This window comes from Sebastes umbrosus, chromosome 1, assembly GCF_015220745.1.
Source record: "Sebastes umbrosus isolate fSebUmb1 chromosome 1, fSebUmb1.pri, whole genome shotgun sequence".
Taxonomy (NCBI): domain Eukaryota; kingdom Metazoa; phylum Chordata; class Actinopteri; order Perciformes; family Sebastidae; genus Sebastes; species Sebastes umbrosus.
In genome coordinates, this window is record NC_051269.1 from 4,781,714 (window position 1) to 4,798,116 (window position 16,403).

General features: G+C 41.0%; 1 protein-coding gene across 1 annotated transcript in view; it reads right to left on the minus strand.

Annotated features, from left to right (window-relative positions):
• Positions 1–2,484: 2,484 nt before the first annotated feature.
• plekha6 (pleckstrin homology domain containing, family A member 6) overlaps positions 2,485–16,403 on the minus strand; it is a 69,508-nt gene continuing 55,589 nt past the window's right edge. Inside the window, 11 exon segments of the mRNA XM_037763973.1 lie at positions 2,485–5,095; positions 6,368–6,443; positions 6,445–6,479; positions 7,616–7,764; positions 8,049–8,174; positions 9,145–9,311; positions 9,949–10,107; positions 11,155–11,258; positions 11,505–11,580; positions 14,297–14,428; positions 14,430–14,465. Coding sequence (XP_037619901.1) covers positions 6,378–6,443; positions 6,445–6,479; positions 7,616–7,764; positions 8,049–8,174; positions 9,145–9,311; positions 9,949–10,107; positions 11,155–11,258; positions 11,505–11,580; positions 14,297–14,428; positions 14,430–14,465 — 1,050 coding nt within the window. The 3' untranslated portion in view covers positions 2,485–5,095; positions 6,368–6,377.

Here is a 16,403-nt window from a genome sequence, read left to right on the forward strand (position 1 = left end):
TTACGGCTTGTTTCAAATAGACAATTTCTGAATACGGGCTGTTTGTATTTCTCCGTATATTGAGCGTTTTGATAGTCTAACATTATTTATAAAGCACTTAAACCTGTTTTATAATATAAAAGACTTGAAAATTTCACTTTTTACAGTATGGGACCTTTAATAGAGGTTTTTTTTGGGGGCTTAAATCCAACCAAACCTTAAATGATCAGTGTGTGACAGTTAGGGGATCAATTGACAGAAATGGATTACAATATTAGTAAGTATGTTTTCAACCATGTCTTCAATAAATAACTGACCGTCCATTTCCTCGTCTAAGCTTTGATGTGAAAGAATCCAGTCTGTCTTTGTTTTTGCACTTTATTCATTCAGACATACAGTTTGATATAACAAAGACTGTAGAATAACATCAGGGGAGCCTATTGGTAACGAGCGGGCTGACAGTTAACCTCAGTAGTCTTTTTGGCAGTGAACTTCATCATCAACAAGTGGATTAAACTTAGAGCAGTAAATAGATCATCATTCCAGGCAGCGAGACATGTTTTATCATACAAAATACTGTGATGAATTCAGAAGCATCTAGAGAAACTCATTATTTGTATACATTCACTTTATTGCAAGGTCTTCTGAAAGCAAGCGTATTATTTGTCTATTTTTATCATTTTGCATAGTTCAAGCAGTTTGTCTATTTTCCCCCAAAATAGTAATGGTTACATGTGATAGTAGGATATATTGTAACTGAAATCCAAAATATTATATACATTGACCAATGTATATAACGTATATATTCTTTTTTTTTTATCATTCACAAATGCTACATCTAGTATCAAATATTTCGGCTGTTATTTCTAACACAATCAGATTCCAATTGATCCAAAAATATCTATGTTCTGCTCCTTCAAACAATCCTCGAGAGCAATAAAATAAAAAAGTATCTTTTTTTGTGAAAAATGCAAAACATAATTGAGTGTAGAAATTTAACCTTTCAACTTGTCATTGAATATCCATGCATCTAAAAAAATATGAACTGTCTCTTTTGAACATATTCCCTTTCTAGAAAAAAAACTTAAAACAAGAAAAAATAGACGTATTCATTTTTAATCCTTGTTTCGTTTTTTGCGTAGTGAGAGCCGTTAATGACGTTTCAGAGTCAAATTCTGTGCCGTATTGTCTCTGACTGAGTATGGACATAGAATGGCAGGTCACTTGAACACTGAAGTGTGTACAGTAAGGGGGAAAAAAGCATAGATAGCGTACACATAACAACGGGAGGTGTTTGTGTGTGTGTGTGTGTGTGTGTTGTCACAGCATTCAAATCTGGAGGAAGTTGCAATGAAGAGGCATGGCCAGAAAGTAAAGTGTTTTGGACCTTTCTGTGCGACACACGCTAATGAAGTCCATTGTGTGTTCTAAAGTACCAGCAGATGGAGTCACCTCTCCCCAACCGGCCACATAATTAATATGTTTAATCAGTGGCTTAAAAAATATAGACAAATGATATGTAATAAAAGAGTTATTGGCAAATGCAATTATGGACTAAAAACAGACTTCTATGAAACAAAAAGTAAAATAAATAAAATGTTCTATACTTTAATCAAAATGAACTGCAATAAAATAGTGTTACTATGAAAATAAGAATGATTACACGACATATCATGAGTAATAATTCTTTCAGTTATTTCACAATATTTGGTTAATTTATGCATTTTGGTGTATTCCAAATGAAATAATGAAATCAATGTATTATTAAGGGATAATGTACAGCGAGCCACTCATTGTTGTGAAACCGCTAGCTGTATATTATCCCGCTTAGTACACGGCTACTTACTGAAGAAATCTATATTTTGACGCAAAAATGGTCCGCCAGAGTCCGACATCAGAACTGCGCCCATAGCAACGGTCTGTTATACAGAAATTACAGACCGCAGAACGCCGTGATTGACCATTCAGAATCAAGTATTCAACACAGCCGTGTAATAATTCATGATAAATGAATCATAGTTAAATAAAGCATTAAATGTATTATTTCATCACTTAAAGGTCCCATATTAAGCTAATTTGCAGGTTCATACTTGTATTTTATGGTTCTACTAGAACATGTTTACATACTTAAATGTTAAAACAAATATATTTTCCTCATACTGTCAGCCTGAATATACCTGTATTTACTTTCTGTTTGAAACGCTCCGTTTTAGTGCATTTCAACGGAATTGCAACATAATTGTGTTGCTAGGCAACCATTTGGGTTCATGTTTACTTCCTGTCAGCTGATGATATTCGGATAGACTTCAACCGGAAACAAACTGTGACACATTTAGAATGTTTACGTTTAAAACTGAGTAATGGTCTAAATATTGTAGATTTGTGACATCACGGATGGACAGAAATCCTGACAGTTTGTTTCAAAAGCACCGTTTCTGAATACGGGCTGTGTGTATTTCTCCGTGGATTGAGCGTTATACTTTAAGAGAATTTATATAGCACTTCAACCTGCTTTATGATATAAAATATGAAAATCTCACTTCTTACAATATGGGACCTTTAATATTGGCCATACCGGAGTTCCATTTAAAGCCACTACGTGTAGACATTTCTGACTTTGGTACCATCAATCATTGCATTTCCCTCCAGATTCAAACTCCTCTGTAAGTCATTCATCACAACATATAAACACAGACATGTTTCAGACTTATGGCACTGCATGACTGGATGAAATGTTGTCGGGATATGTTACATGACAGTGTGTTCCAGTACATATACTTCCTCTCAAATGACTGCATCACTGCTAACTCCTCTTCACACAGACAAGTGCTTCTCTAGCACAGTTACTCTTCTAAGGTCACTTCTATTTTCACTTTCCACATACACTGTACCATTTCTATTCAACATACTTTACCTATACATATCTGTAGACGACCACTGGGAGAATTTCTTGAACACTGTGATGAAGTCCACTGAATTTGAATGAGAACAGGCTGGGTGATCGTTCCCCCCTTCAGGATACAGGATGAATTACACCGGATTAGGGATTCTATTCAATGCCGACGTCCTGTGACAAACCAGTTCAGAAATGTGAGGTTTATATAGAGCAGTGATGGTGTAATGGTCAGGCTGGTGGATGGCGGTCCCTGCTACTCATCCCATTTCCTACTTGTAGTCTGCGCTAACGTTTTCCTTGTCCAACCACCATCTTTGTCTGAAGGTGAGAGAGGTTAGAAAAAGTCTTTGCCAAAATTTAACCCATGAGCACATGTGTCGAAGGAATACTGAATTGAAAATCGTTCTATCAGGAAAAAGGCTTCTGGACTCGTCTTCACCTTCAACTTTGAGCAAGTTCTGTCTCTCCTTTTAGGCTCAGACAGATGCTTCTTTACATCTAGGGCAGAAGATTGTGTCACAGCCTGCTGTTTACTCTGAATCAGCTGTTGTAAAAGTTGAAATACACATGGTATACCTAAGTATGTAATCCACTGCTGGTGTTATATGCTCTTTATTATAATGCTTGACCCCCAACATTTGGGGAAAGGCATGTCACTTCCTGTCTCACACCTCAGACTGAACAGAACCATACAGACAGTGACCACATTAACCACAGTAAATGTGTCTGTCTCAGTGTCTAACAATACTCCACCGTGCAGATGAGAGAAAACGACCAACTAAAACAAGTTAAGGATTTCAATTTTACAATCTGACTGGCTTTCACACCGGAGATTAAAGTCAACACGGCACAGAGCAGGCAGCTGAGCAAGTCCTAGCTGTGCACGCTGCCTTGATTTTCCTCCAGGTTTTTGTGGCAAAAGTTCAAATAAATTGAAATTTGACCCCCAAATATGCTGATATGCTGATGACTACGAAGACTATATGTGCCACAAGCATGCCGGATGGATCAAATCCGTGTACACCCGATGTAGTATTTACAGAGCTACTCATTTTGGAGTACATCAGGGACCTCACTGTACGATCCTACATGTACTTGAGTAAAAAAAAAAAAAACTCAAGCATGACAGCAGATATTGAAGAGGGTGAAGATACCAGGTTAGAAAATAGATATTGTGTTTATGCTATACTCTGAAGCTGACGGAGGACACAGTGTCTTCATAAGCAGCTTCATTTTTTTGCGTTTCATCTTCGGCTCTGTCTCGCAACAAACTCTGTGCTTGTGTGTTTGGTGTGAAAGGCGGGTAATTGATGCTAAATGTAATCCAGGCGACATTGAGTTTGTATATGAGTGGAACTGACAGCAGGTGAGGTTGATAGTAGTGTTATACGGGGGGGTGGAGGACTTGGTGAAACAGGCATCACAGTGAGCTCAGGAGAGTCCTCAGCTTTTCACAAAAGGATCAGAGGCTCTTCACTCGTATTTCGATCAGTTGTCAAAGTGTCAGAATATGTCGGCGTGAGCGAATCCCCTCGGTCTGTCACAGAGCGCCGCTCCTCACTGGGCCGCAAGCCGTGGTGGGTTTTCAAGGTTGATATGGAGATTAGATGATAACGAACATCCTTCTGGCTTTTAGTGTCCTAAAGCATGTTCAGAGCCTCTCTGTAGGTTTTACTGCAGCGAGTCTTTTGTTAGTGACGTTCATCTGGCCTCATCCCCAACTCTTTCTCTTTTCCTTGTTCCTCTTCAGTGTGGGCCTCTCATATGCAGCGTTCCCTGGCGAACTGATCGACACTGAACCTCAGGTCGCTGACATTTTGTCATTATTATGAGTGTAAAATGTCTCATCATCAGCATAGTTCATCAGTAATCTCTACTTTGTAGATTATGTCCTGAGCGAAATTATATAGAAATATTTCACACCTGGAAGCTGGTAAGAGATGTGGGGCCTTGGGGGGCACACATAGCAGGAGTTGATGAACTGGAGTTGGGCAGGGCGGGGGGAGCTTATAAGTCTTTATAGCTTCCATTCAGGTTTTAAAATTTGCTCTTGCCTCCCAGGAACCTCCTTCGACAACTTTCCGTGCTTTTGTTGTAGTTCAGTTTAGGTGCTAAAAAAAAAAAAAATAATAGTCATTTATCTGGAGCCATTTCCATCAGTTTTTCCAGTGAATCCTCAGAAAGACGCTCCATCGAACTTGACAGCAGCCAGAGCTTGAGCTACAGGAAAAAAAAGAGGCAAAGACAGACGGAGTAAGAGAGATCATTTCAGATTACCTGTATCACAGGTACTGAGAATTCTCACTTTGAAAGCCATTTTAGGACAGATGTATATGTAATCACTGCTACAGCATGTCTTTATACAGGAATCTGTTCTACTAGCACATGTGTCTGCAATCTGCGGTTCTGGAGCCACATGTGTCTCTTTAGCTCCTCTCCAGTGGCTCCCTGTGGATTTTTAAAAATGGAAATGAATAACTGTTTTTTGTTTCCATTTTCATTTTTATTTATCATTGTTCTAGGTCTATGGTACGACGGAGTATTAGGGCCACATTAAGGAAAAAAAATAAATATGAGATTTCGAGAATAAAGTCATATTGCGAGGATAAAGTCAGAAGTTAATGAGAGGAAAAAGTTGTAATATGAGAATAAAGTCAGAAGTTGACGAGAAAAAAAGTCGTAATATTATGAGAATAAAGTCATAATATTAGTAGTAGTAAATTTACGTGCTATTTTCTTTTTTTTCGTAAAGCTATGACTTTATTCTCATAATATTGCGACTTTTTTTCTCGTAAAGTTATGACTTTATTATCGTAATATTATGACTTTATTCTGGAAATCTCAGATTTTTTTCCTTCAATGTGGCCCTAATACTCCGTAATACATTTGCACTTTGGCCCTCACCGCATTAGACTTATATACTATATACTTAGACTATAAACTGTGTTACCTTCATCACAATGCTCAAATGTTTTGTGGCTCCAGACAGAATTATTATTTTTTTTGTGCCTAAAATGGCTCTTTTGATAGTAAAGGTTGCTGACCCCTGCACTAGCATATCTAACACAACACATTCTACACTACAGCGGATGGCATGTGCTCGAGAGTGACAAAGAATTCTCAACACAAGGTCCAACTTACTTGTGGATAGAGTTGCGATGTGAGATGTGGTTGAAATATTCAGAACAACAAATTAAACCTTGTGTTGAGAATTTTTTTAGATGTTATTGCTTCTTGCAAACCAAAGACAAACAAAAATTGAGGTTACGTTACAAGTTTGAGGGTGATATGGAGCACTTGGACCAAAAATGGGTCATCAGCAGCTTGAACATATAAATATGAACACCGCTATTCAAAACCTAAACTGGTCAAACACAACGTGTCCTGTCATAAACTCCAGGAGATGAAATCAGGAGGAAGCAAGCACAGGGTCTACACAGGATGGGAGAAGAAAGGGGACAGGTGGACGTGGTGTGGTGAACGGAGACTCACCTCGCGTGACTCACGCCTTCATGATGCGGGCGGAGTTGGGGAAGTCAGCGGAAGAAGGGGGAGGGGCCAGGCTGGTCCGGGGAGGTGGGGGGACTGGTGGGGGCGCACTGGGCTGGAATGAGATGGAGGGAGGTGTGAGGAGTGAACACTGGAAAAAAGGCAGAAAAAACAAGAAGTGAACCAATCAAAGGAAGAAGTACGGTGAGGTAAGTAGGTGAAGAGAAGGGACTCCTGTACAATCAGACGTGTGACCGTGAAAATACACACAGCTCTGGACGAAAACTGTTAATTCTGGTTTCCCTGGATCACCACGTATCCTTAAAATGCGTGTTCAGATTAGGCTCAGCTATGCATGTGTCTCAGTTCAGTGTGAGAGCATGCAGCCAGTCAGTCTGAGGCTGATGGGAATTGTGAATAGTTTTGCAGGTGTTTGGTCATAAGCCAACATATCAGACATTTTTTTTTTTTAGATCTGATCACGGTGCTACATGAAATAGTCAGAAGATCACCAAAAGGATTCATCCTCTGGGAACACTGAATGTCTGTATAGAAAGCCATGGTATTTTATTTCCAAATTTTCCCAGCTATTACAGTCTGTGTCAGTCGTTTTGTGTGATTTGTTTGCATGCTGAACCTTTGGCTGTCTACCTCACCAGTGCTGAGCTATTGAAGACTGTTTGGGGGAAATTTTGTTTTTTTTGCTGAGTCCACAAGTTTGACACTTTTCATGGTCACACTGTCTGCCTCTCGTTATCTTTTCCTAAACACGACTGATTATGAAATACACAGTAAACAGTTCTAAATAAAAACTACTTCTATCTTAACTAATTATCTTAACGCAAATACAGTTGTTGAGCTGAATATGGGCTCATGCATTAACGTGTGATGCCTGATGACATCATGACGGAAATGGATATAATGTGGAGTACCTGTAACTGCTCTGATGCAGATACATTATCATATATGTAAATTAAGCAGTTATTGCATACTAAATATCCTGGCTGATCACATTTTTAGTATACCAGACCATGGTAAAATCTGGATAAACGACACATGAAGACCAGCAGTAGTTCTCAGTGGGAGTTGGGTGAATCATGGAGGTATATGTGCAGAAATGTGCATGAGGTAGTGTTGGGAGTAAGTACTGTGGCTCGGTCCTGGGCTGTGTGATCAGGGGGGGCAGTTAGTGGGAGAGGGTTAGTGACGTGGCGACGGTGTCTGAGGCAGCCGTGTGGAGAGAGTCCTCACCGGAGAGAAGACGGCTGCGACGAGAGGCCTCGGCGGCCAGAGCGCAGGAGATCTCGATACGCTTCTCTTGCTCCTGCAGCTGCTGCTGGGAGCTGGTCGGAGCTCCGCCCTCCACCGGGCCGTCCAGGAGAGGAACCATGTTCTGCAAACTGACGGTGGGTAGATGACAGGAGACGCAGAGGATGGTGGTTATTATTTATACCTTAACAGTTGTATCTGATCTTATTTTGCTAAAATGAACAGTGATAAAGAAAATGGACAGCACTTCTTGGTTCCTCTGCAATTTAAAAGTGATTGGAAGCATTTATTGAGCTTTTGGACAGCACAGGAAGGAGCAAGAAAGGCATGCTTTATGGGTTTATAATGTCTGGAAAGATGTGAGGAGCATAGACAAGTGACTGAAAATATACAGTATGTGTGAATCAAAACCCACTTTGATTTGGCAATGAGGGTCTTGATCCGCTCCAGTTTCTTCTGCTTCTCCTTCTGTTCCTCGGGGCTGAGAGGAGTGGTGTCCTCCACATCCAGGTAGCGCTCCGGGATCACGACCTTGTCAGGAGCCAACAGCTAGAACAAAGGCATCTAAATAAACATGGATCCACACTATAGCAAACAAATGTCCCTTCACTTGTCGTTCCATTACACGCAAGCTTCATAGCTCACAGTCTAGTATCACATCCCTGAAAGTAGCAATAACGCAATATAAAAAGAAATTCCATTACAAGTAAAAGTCTTTCATCAAAAATGTCAGCAAAATATACTTAAGAGTGCATCATATTTGATCAGCTTTCATTTTGTTTGTATGTACAACTTGCTCTATACAGAAAATAGTACAAAGTATAGTACTTGAGTAAATGTACTCAGTTACATTCCATATTATATTATATTACTTTCAGATTAAACACAAAACTCCTGGAGTTAAGGGTGGTCGGTGACGAGGTGTCGGGGGGTGGGGGTGGTGGAAGGAGGGGTGGGGGGGGTGGGGAGGGGGGTTGCGTTGTCGGTAGCAACAGCATACAAAGACACCACTATACCTCTGGTCTTCAGCTCCTCCATATTTGGGTATTGGCTCCATTATTTAGTTATCATCTCATTTTCTTTATAGAAAATAGGTTGACACAGTATCTGATAATTAATACCATTCCTGTTGTTCCTTACTCTGCCGCTAACACTCCCACCTGTCATGCTGCAGTAACCCTGTTCTCGGTGCCTTTTGTGTTCAGTTTAATGTTCAATTTGTTCAATAAGAAAATGTTGGAAATAATTTCCTTACATTTTTTTTTTTTTTTATTCAACAGGCAATTTGTTCTGCTAAAATATAGCTGTGTACTAAAAACAACAGAAAGGCAGGACTGAGTACACTTATACATCTGTTTAGTCATCACAAGTAATATCATTATCGCAATATTCAACGACGTCATTGCATATTTTCCTCATATCGTGCAGCCCTAATGCACAATGTGAGAACATGTCTCACAACCATTAACAGAATGAGAGAAAGAGTGACTAAAAGGGAGCGATGCATCAGCAGACTGAGCTCACCTCTTTTGCTGATGTCCAGGTCGAAGGGTTCTCCTTCAGACCTAAACCCTCTCAGGCGAGCGATTTCCTCCCGCGGTGACTCCAGTCCCGGGCCTCGAACCGCCGCCTCCAAGTCTTTAATGTCAATCTCATGAGCTGTCAGCCGCCTACGAATCTGTCCACACACACACAGACTGATGAATAACCTGTTCAGAAAACTAAAACTATATATATATATATATATAAGATCAAATGATGCACTCTAACTATGAATGTACAGACAACAATCACCTGTATTACTTTGATACTTTGAGGAACATGTCTAGACAAGACATGCGGTTATAAGGAGTGCCTTTTTGTATGATTTCTAAGTGGATTTATGGACACTGAATACTGACAGAAATGGAAAGAGTAAGTTGCACTAATTCCATCAGGGTGTGTATATTTTCTGTGTTTTATAATTTGATTAACAACTCTGACTCTGAGATGCAAGTTTTGAGGCAAATGTTGTCATTTAGATGACAGGTCAAGTTACTGGAAAAGTAACAAAACAAATGCAGACATCTAAATGCTGTTGACATCTGTTAAAAGTGAATTATATGTCTGGTACACAGCCTAGTTTGCACTATACCTTCACCAGCTATAGTGCCCTGACACACCGTTGTTATTGCTCACTGGCTTTCCACTTCCAAACACTGACAAATTGTTGGACTACACTACCTACCTGGAAGTACTGGTTTGGTTTTTTACTCTACTGCCACTACTGGCACCTTTGTATTGTTTGACAAGGATCATCACATGGTTGCTCATACCACTCTGTAGTTGGCTGGAGACTGGCCACCTGAGAGGTTTAGACTCCGCCTCTTCTCCCTCACAGAGCTGCTCTGGTTGCGTCGGATTCGCTCGTTCTGCTCCTCCACACTCATCTTTGACTTCAGCTCTGCAGGAAACACAGCGCTCTTTGGACGCTCCTGTGACAGAGATGTGTACTACTAAATAGACAGCAACAACTGAATTGGACTGTGAGAGAAAGAGGTTCAAGTCCTACAGTATGTCAAAGACAGACGCTAGGTTGTCTCACTTGGCAAACCAACATGACGTGTGGAGTTCCAAAAGGTTCAATCCTCTGTGCTTCCATGAGGCCAAATTATATAAAACAATAAAATGTTTAACCTTTTTGAGTTAACAGTTATGTTTAGAATTACGCTGTTCTATATTTTTATATCCCCCACTATTGATTATTGTTATTAGTCCTATTTGTCTTACTATTATAGCTGTTGTGTTATTATTGTGGTTACTGTGCATCAACCCGACATGTCGAGGCAGATGGCCGCCCACCCAGAGCCGGGTTCTGCCCGCTAAAAGGGAGTTTTTTTTCTCGCCACTGTGTGCATGCTCATGGGGGATCTCTTGTTGGGTCTCTAAATTATAGAGCACGGTCTAGACCTGCTCTATATGAAAAGCGTCTTGAGATAACTTCTGTTATGTTTTGTTGCTATGTAAAAATGAATTGAACTGTATATTAAGACCATAAAAGGAGAATCAAATTGTTATCTTGAGATATCAAATAACTTTAATTATGAGAGTTAGAAGCATGGCTTACACTTATGAGGCCATTAAGACTGGAAAGCAAGCATTAATTATGAATAAATAGTCATATTCAAAAACAGCACATATTTAGGCAGGACCTCCTCCATGTCATTCTTTGATTTGTTGAATGAAATAACAACTTCTCAGCCCACTCAGTTATTTGAAGATGTGTTGTCATGGTATGCTTCTGATTAAGGTGCTAAGTTGGTGGTAATCAGAATGTAGTATGGTTGTTTCTCTCATGTGAAAATACTGTGGAGTATCTGAGCACAAGCGATCAAGTGTTATTGTGTTGGCAAAACCCCGCTAATAGTAACACAAGGGGACACTTATCTAAGTTTTCAAACCACTATCTATATCACATCTGTGCATGCTGTACTTTAGATAGACATTTGGACATTATGTACATGTAGTTTAGGTTGACATACCCTAGAGATTCCATTAGGCACTCTGCCGTTATGGCGGGAAACTCCAGCAGAGCTGATGTGTGATTCGTCGGTGGGGGACTTCGTTCTAGGAGGGACGATGCCGACTGGCGAGAGACACAACAGATAAGTTCAAAACCCATGGGAAAGAAGAGGTAGCTGAATGCTCAAAGCTAACACAATTAGGTAATGTATTCACATCCTGTCTCACTTAATTTAATGATACAGTCACACCTCAGCGTAATCCAGTGCTCCAGGAGGTTCTGTCTACCAACCTGAGAGTTAATTGCTAGATCAGCTGATCAGTTTAGGAGCATTATTACATGGAAACATGAGCTTATAGGTTATTGTACCTTTATTCATGGCGGATTGTCTGTCCTGGCCCTGGTCCTGCACGTCACTGATATTATTCTGTTCTCCAAACTTGGGCTGCAAGGCGGAAAAACTGGTATTATTTGTCATGTATCAACGTTAAACCTGAAGGTAGTAAAAAAAGTCAGAATGCATTAGGTAATGCATTACTTTGTACAGTATAGTGATGAGGGCATTATGCTAACACGCCTGTTATACCTGTCATGACAGAAGCAATACATCACTCGCAGTCATGGCAAGGGCTTGATCACACCAGCATGTACGACAGTGAAATTTCACACCAAAAGTATCTGTTGGCCAGTTGTAAAACCGTCTTAACAGTGCTGACCTTGAGGGAACAAAGAGTGTCTGAGAGTCCAAAATCGACTCTTATTTCTCCTAGACTGTAAACTACTCCACAAAAGAGAAAAACGTGTGAGGGCCAGCACCTATAGGCAGGGAGAACCGCCCCTTGTAGGTCTGGTTGTGTGGAGCTTCATAAGGCCATGTGTGGGCGATTAGAGTCTCTTTGTCTGACTCCTGGTAGATGTGTGGCAGGTCAACACTGTTTGTGCAGATCTGTAGTGCAGCTGTGTCCTGAGCCGTCCAGATTGATGCTCTGTAAACCCCCATACTGAAAAGGGAAAGATTCAGCCTTTTGCCTCTCCCCCCGGTTGAGCAACAGCAGAGCCAGTGATTGCACTGAAGTAGGGCCCTGAGGAGCAAAGCCCCAGACACACCAGGAATGTCAGGAGCGCACAGTATCTGCGTGGCGTGGTGGTTTCGTGATTCACGTGTCGGGCGTTCCCACCAGCTGCATTTCAGCTGCCAGCCCTTTCTTTCTACATAGAGTTTGTCTTTTAATGGCCATTTCATTTCATTATAAATATCATTTATATTTATTTTAGACAGAGAAAGTTAAGAACGTGTGGTAATTTGTAAATAATAGTAATAATCCACAATTAAAACTCCGTACTACATTCATTCATGGAGCTCTTTAAGTCAATGCAAGTTCTACAACACTGAATGCTCATATTTCAGAATAAAAGCCTTGTGTTAACAAATTAAGGAATTCTGTCCATAGAAAAAATGCTTGAGGGCTTTTATTTTGAAATGAAACCAGGAAGTGTTAATTTAAAAATAAGTATTTACTTTTTTTCATCTCCGTAACATATTCTACAGATAGACAACAAAACTGTAGTAATGTAGCGGGTATGATGTTAATATACAGTCAATATATCACTTTCACTGTCTGTTGTTGCTGTGAGACGCGCGCGGCACGCGTTAAAAATAGGCGAGACCTCTATTCTCTAGAAGAGACTCAGCTGAGATGCGCGTGAGACGCGCAGCAGTGTGGATGCTCTAAACTGTTAACACGGACTCCAAAATAAAAACAACAAGTAACGCAGCCGCCTCGCGCTCCTGACGTTCCTTGTGTGTCTGAAGCTTAAGATTGAAGCTAGACTGCTGCTTTGCCTAGACGTATTTAACACCGAAGCCTGATAAATGTGACCACTGATTGTTTTACATGGGCTTAAACTCAGACTGTGTCCAGCTGCGCATTTGTTAATTTGGATTCATCCAAGTCTGACTGTTGCATTGTGGTGGTTTGTAACTTAAAATAACTCTTTGTAAACCAGAACCAACTGATTCACATTATATTGTATTTTTGTTTCTGTTCTTCCAGGCAGTGGGAGAGACCTGCGGGGAGTAGGCTAGTCGTGGTATTTCCCCTCTTCTTTGCATGCAGTGTGGTTGGCCCAAAAGGATGATAGTCACTTTTTACAGTTCCATACATTATCTATTTGCAGTGCTGGTTGCGGTGTAGTGAAAGAGTTCATAGTGTGCTCAGCACGTAGTGGGTAATTTATGATTGCCCTCTCCTTTTTTTAGGTTATCCATTTCCATCATTTTTTCCCTTTAATTCAATATGGGGTTACATAGCATCAATCTGGATGGCTCAGGACACATGCTTGCACTACAAATCTGCACAAACAGTGTTGACCTGCCACACATCTACTAGGAGTCAGACTAAAAGAGACTGTAATCACCCACACCTGGCCTTATGAAGGCAGGAAGCTCCACTCAACGACACCTAAAAGGGGCGGTGCTCCCTGCCTATAGGTGCTGGCCCTCACACATGGTGTGTAGCCAGTCATGGGACAGGACTGGATGGTACAAATGCGTTTGCCATGAATTAACTGTGTTCACTCATTGTTCAGTTAGATACCAAGAGGGAAAGTGGTCACTACGATGCTTCCTATACCTATATCGTGAGAATGCGTGAATGACTTTCACTGTGCTGCTTCCTGGTGTGACCATGTACTAACTAGAATGACTACATCCCTCACCAGACACTACAAACTAAGCACATGGAGAGTTTGACAGATGATTTGTGGCTATAGAGAACTCCACAAGTGCTGCTCATCCTTGGCAAAAGCGGGTCTCTGTACCAAAGTGCCTGCAGTGCATTTTGAACAGAAATGTACAGCGTTTACTAAAAAATAAAAAAAGTGCACGTCCTGTTACAGCATGCTGCTGAAATGGCTTTTTAGTGGCAGAGGCATTTAAAAGAGCAAAGGAAGAGCAACCCACTTATGTGCTTTGGGAGGTCAAATACAGGCTGATATGAAGACACAGAGGAATAATCAGAAGCAATGGGAGAGTGCTTGAACAAATGGAGGTTTAGAAGAGGAAGAACTTGTTAAGAATGATGTTTTTAAAAGATGACATTGGACGACAATTAGGACCGGGTGAAGCGAGGGGCAGGACAGGGGCAGAAACACCCAAATACCTTTCTGATGTGAGAATCTTCACCATCAAGGTAACCATCATCGATGCCCAAGCTGCGTAGCCAGGCGGTGCTGTCAAAGGGCAGGGGAGGGATGGAGGGAGGGAAGGTAGGGGAGGGCTCCAAAGGGTAATAGGGACTTGGGGAGGGGAGGTCTCGGTGGAACACTCTCCTAGATGACCATGAGGGCAGGAAGGGAGGGAGGGAGGGAGGAAGGAAGGAAAGAAAGGATAGGTGGAAGAGAGTGCTGCACATCAGGAGGAGTGATAATAAGCCAGGCAAAGTGCAGAGCAGAAAGGGCTCATGGGAATGATTCTGTGGAATGGGGCTCTTTATCCTGTATTAAGGAGTTAGACGTGAAAAATCCCCAGGTGGCCGACACCTGACCTGACAGCTTATGTGGATTTGTATATCATAAACAGTCTGTGAAAACAGCCATGACATTTCAACCATCACTGTGAAAGTCATTTGTCGCCTAGAATAGACTTGTGAAGGAGGCCAATATGGAACATTTTAATAGCATTAAATTGCTAAGAAATAGATTAGGTCCATCTTTGGAATTGGAATTGAAAGGGTAAACCAAACCAAAGTCAAATAACTAATTTAAAAGTTCAACTCATATATTTAATACATTTTATTTGGTTGACAGGAAACTCTGAACATGAATGTTGGTAACCTTCATTCTTCATACGATGGAGGATTTTATGAAAGATTGACATCAATGAGAGAACATGCCTCTTCTATGGTTTTATGTAACAGCACGTTACCCCTTAAATTACTGTAACCTTAGCCAAATGTTCTGACATATGACATTAAATCCCCCCCCCAATATGTATGTGACTCAGACCGTTATCTAAGCAAATACCTCAGGTATGCGTGCATATTCTCAGAGCAGTTAAAGAATGCGCTCTGACAAGTGAAAGGTCTGTTAAAGTTTTGTCTGCAATGGCAATTAACAGCAACAATGGCTTTACTAAAGCGGACAGAAATTATGTTGCTGCTTTGGAGGCAGCTGATGGTGTCGTATCGTTTCATATCGTATTGTTTTGTATCGTATCATATCGTATCGTATCGTATCGTATCGTTTTGTATCGTATCGTATCGTATCGTATCGTATCGTATCGTATGTCATGACGACCTTTAGCAAAGGCAACGTCAAATGTTTATTATTTGGTGGGAAATATTGTCTCTATATTTACAATATTACAAATCTGAACAGATTGAATGTTGGAATTATCGTAATCAACTGTGACGTGATGGACATACTTTTCTTTAAAGATTGGTCTGCAAGAACACTTTACCTGAGTGATTACTGGGTGAATCAGACTGTGTTACGGTTGTGTCAGTGCTTCCCCAAATTCCCCCTTGATTGTTGGGGTAAGTAAGTGGCCTAGCACCTGCGCCAGCACGACACGGTGCCCGAGAAGGCTAGCTGATGATGGAGTAGAGTTTCATGGCTAGCACCTCTAAACAAGGGACTGAAGGCGTATGAAGATCTGGACTGTAGCGTAATATTAAATCATCAGTATGATAGGAGTCCTGGAGAAGCAGGATCTGGATTCAGGTATAGAAAAGCGTCTGTTGGAGGTCAGGTTTCTGGGGTCACCGTGGTATCCTGCTGAGACGTGATTTGGGTGGGAGTCTGGATAGACATCTTTTCTAAGGCCAATCTTGACTTCTTGGCTGCAAACAGTTGAGGTTAACCATCTAACTTCCTGAAGGTCAGTGTGGGTTTGGATCGTGTCTGAATGCTGATTGGTGTATTTGGAGTCCTGACATTTTATTTTGAGAAAACTAATCTGTTCTCCTACTCTGGCTTTGGCTGGATTTATAGGATGGTCAAAGTTTGAGTTGGTTCTGCAGTTGAAGTTTTGGTCTGTTTCCTCTATCACAGGGTCTAATCTACCCAAGGACTCCCCAGGGTTTTGGAAAGCTAGGGAAAGCTGAGGAAAGGGTGTGTTCATGGGTTTCACAACCATAGTAATTTATGTTTTCTGCATGCAGGGCTGTGTCAGGTTCCCTGTAACTTTTAGGTCTACAACTAGGCTTAGGGTCAGTTTTGAAATGAGGCACTACACATGACTTGGGACGGGGTTTAGGGCTTGATTTT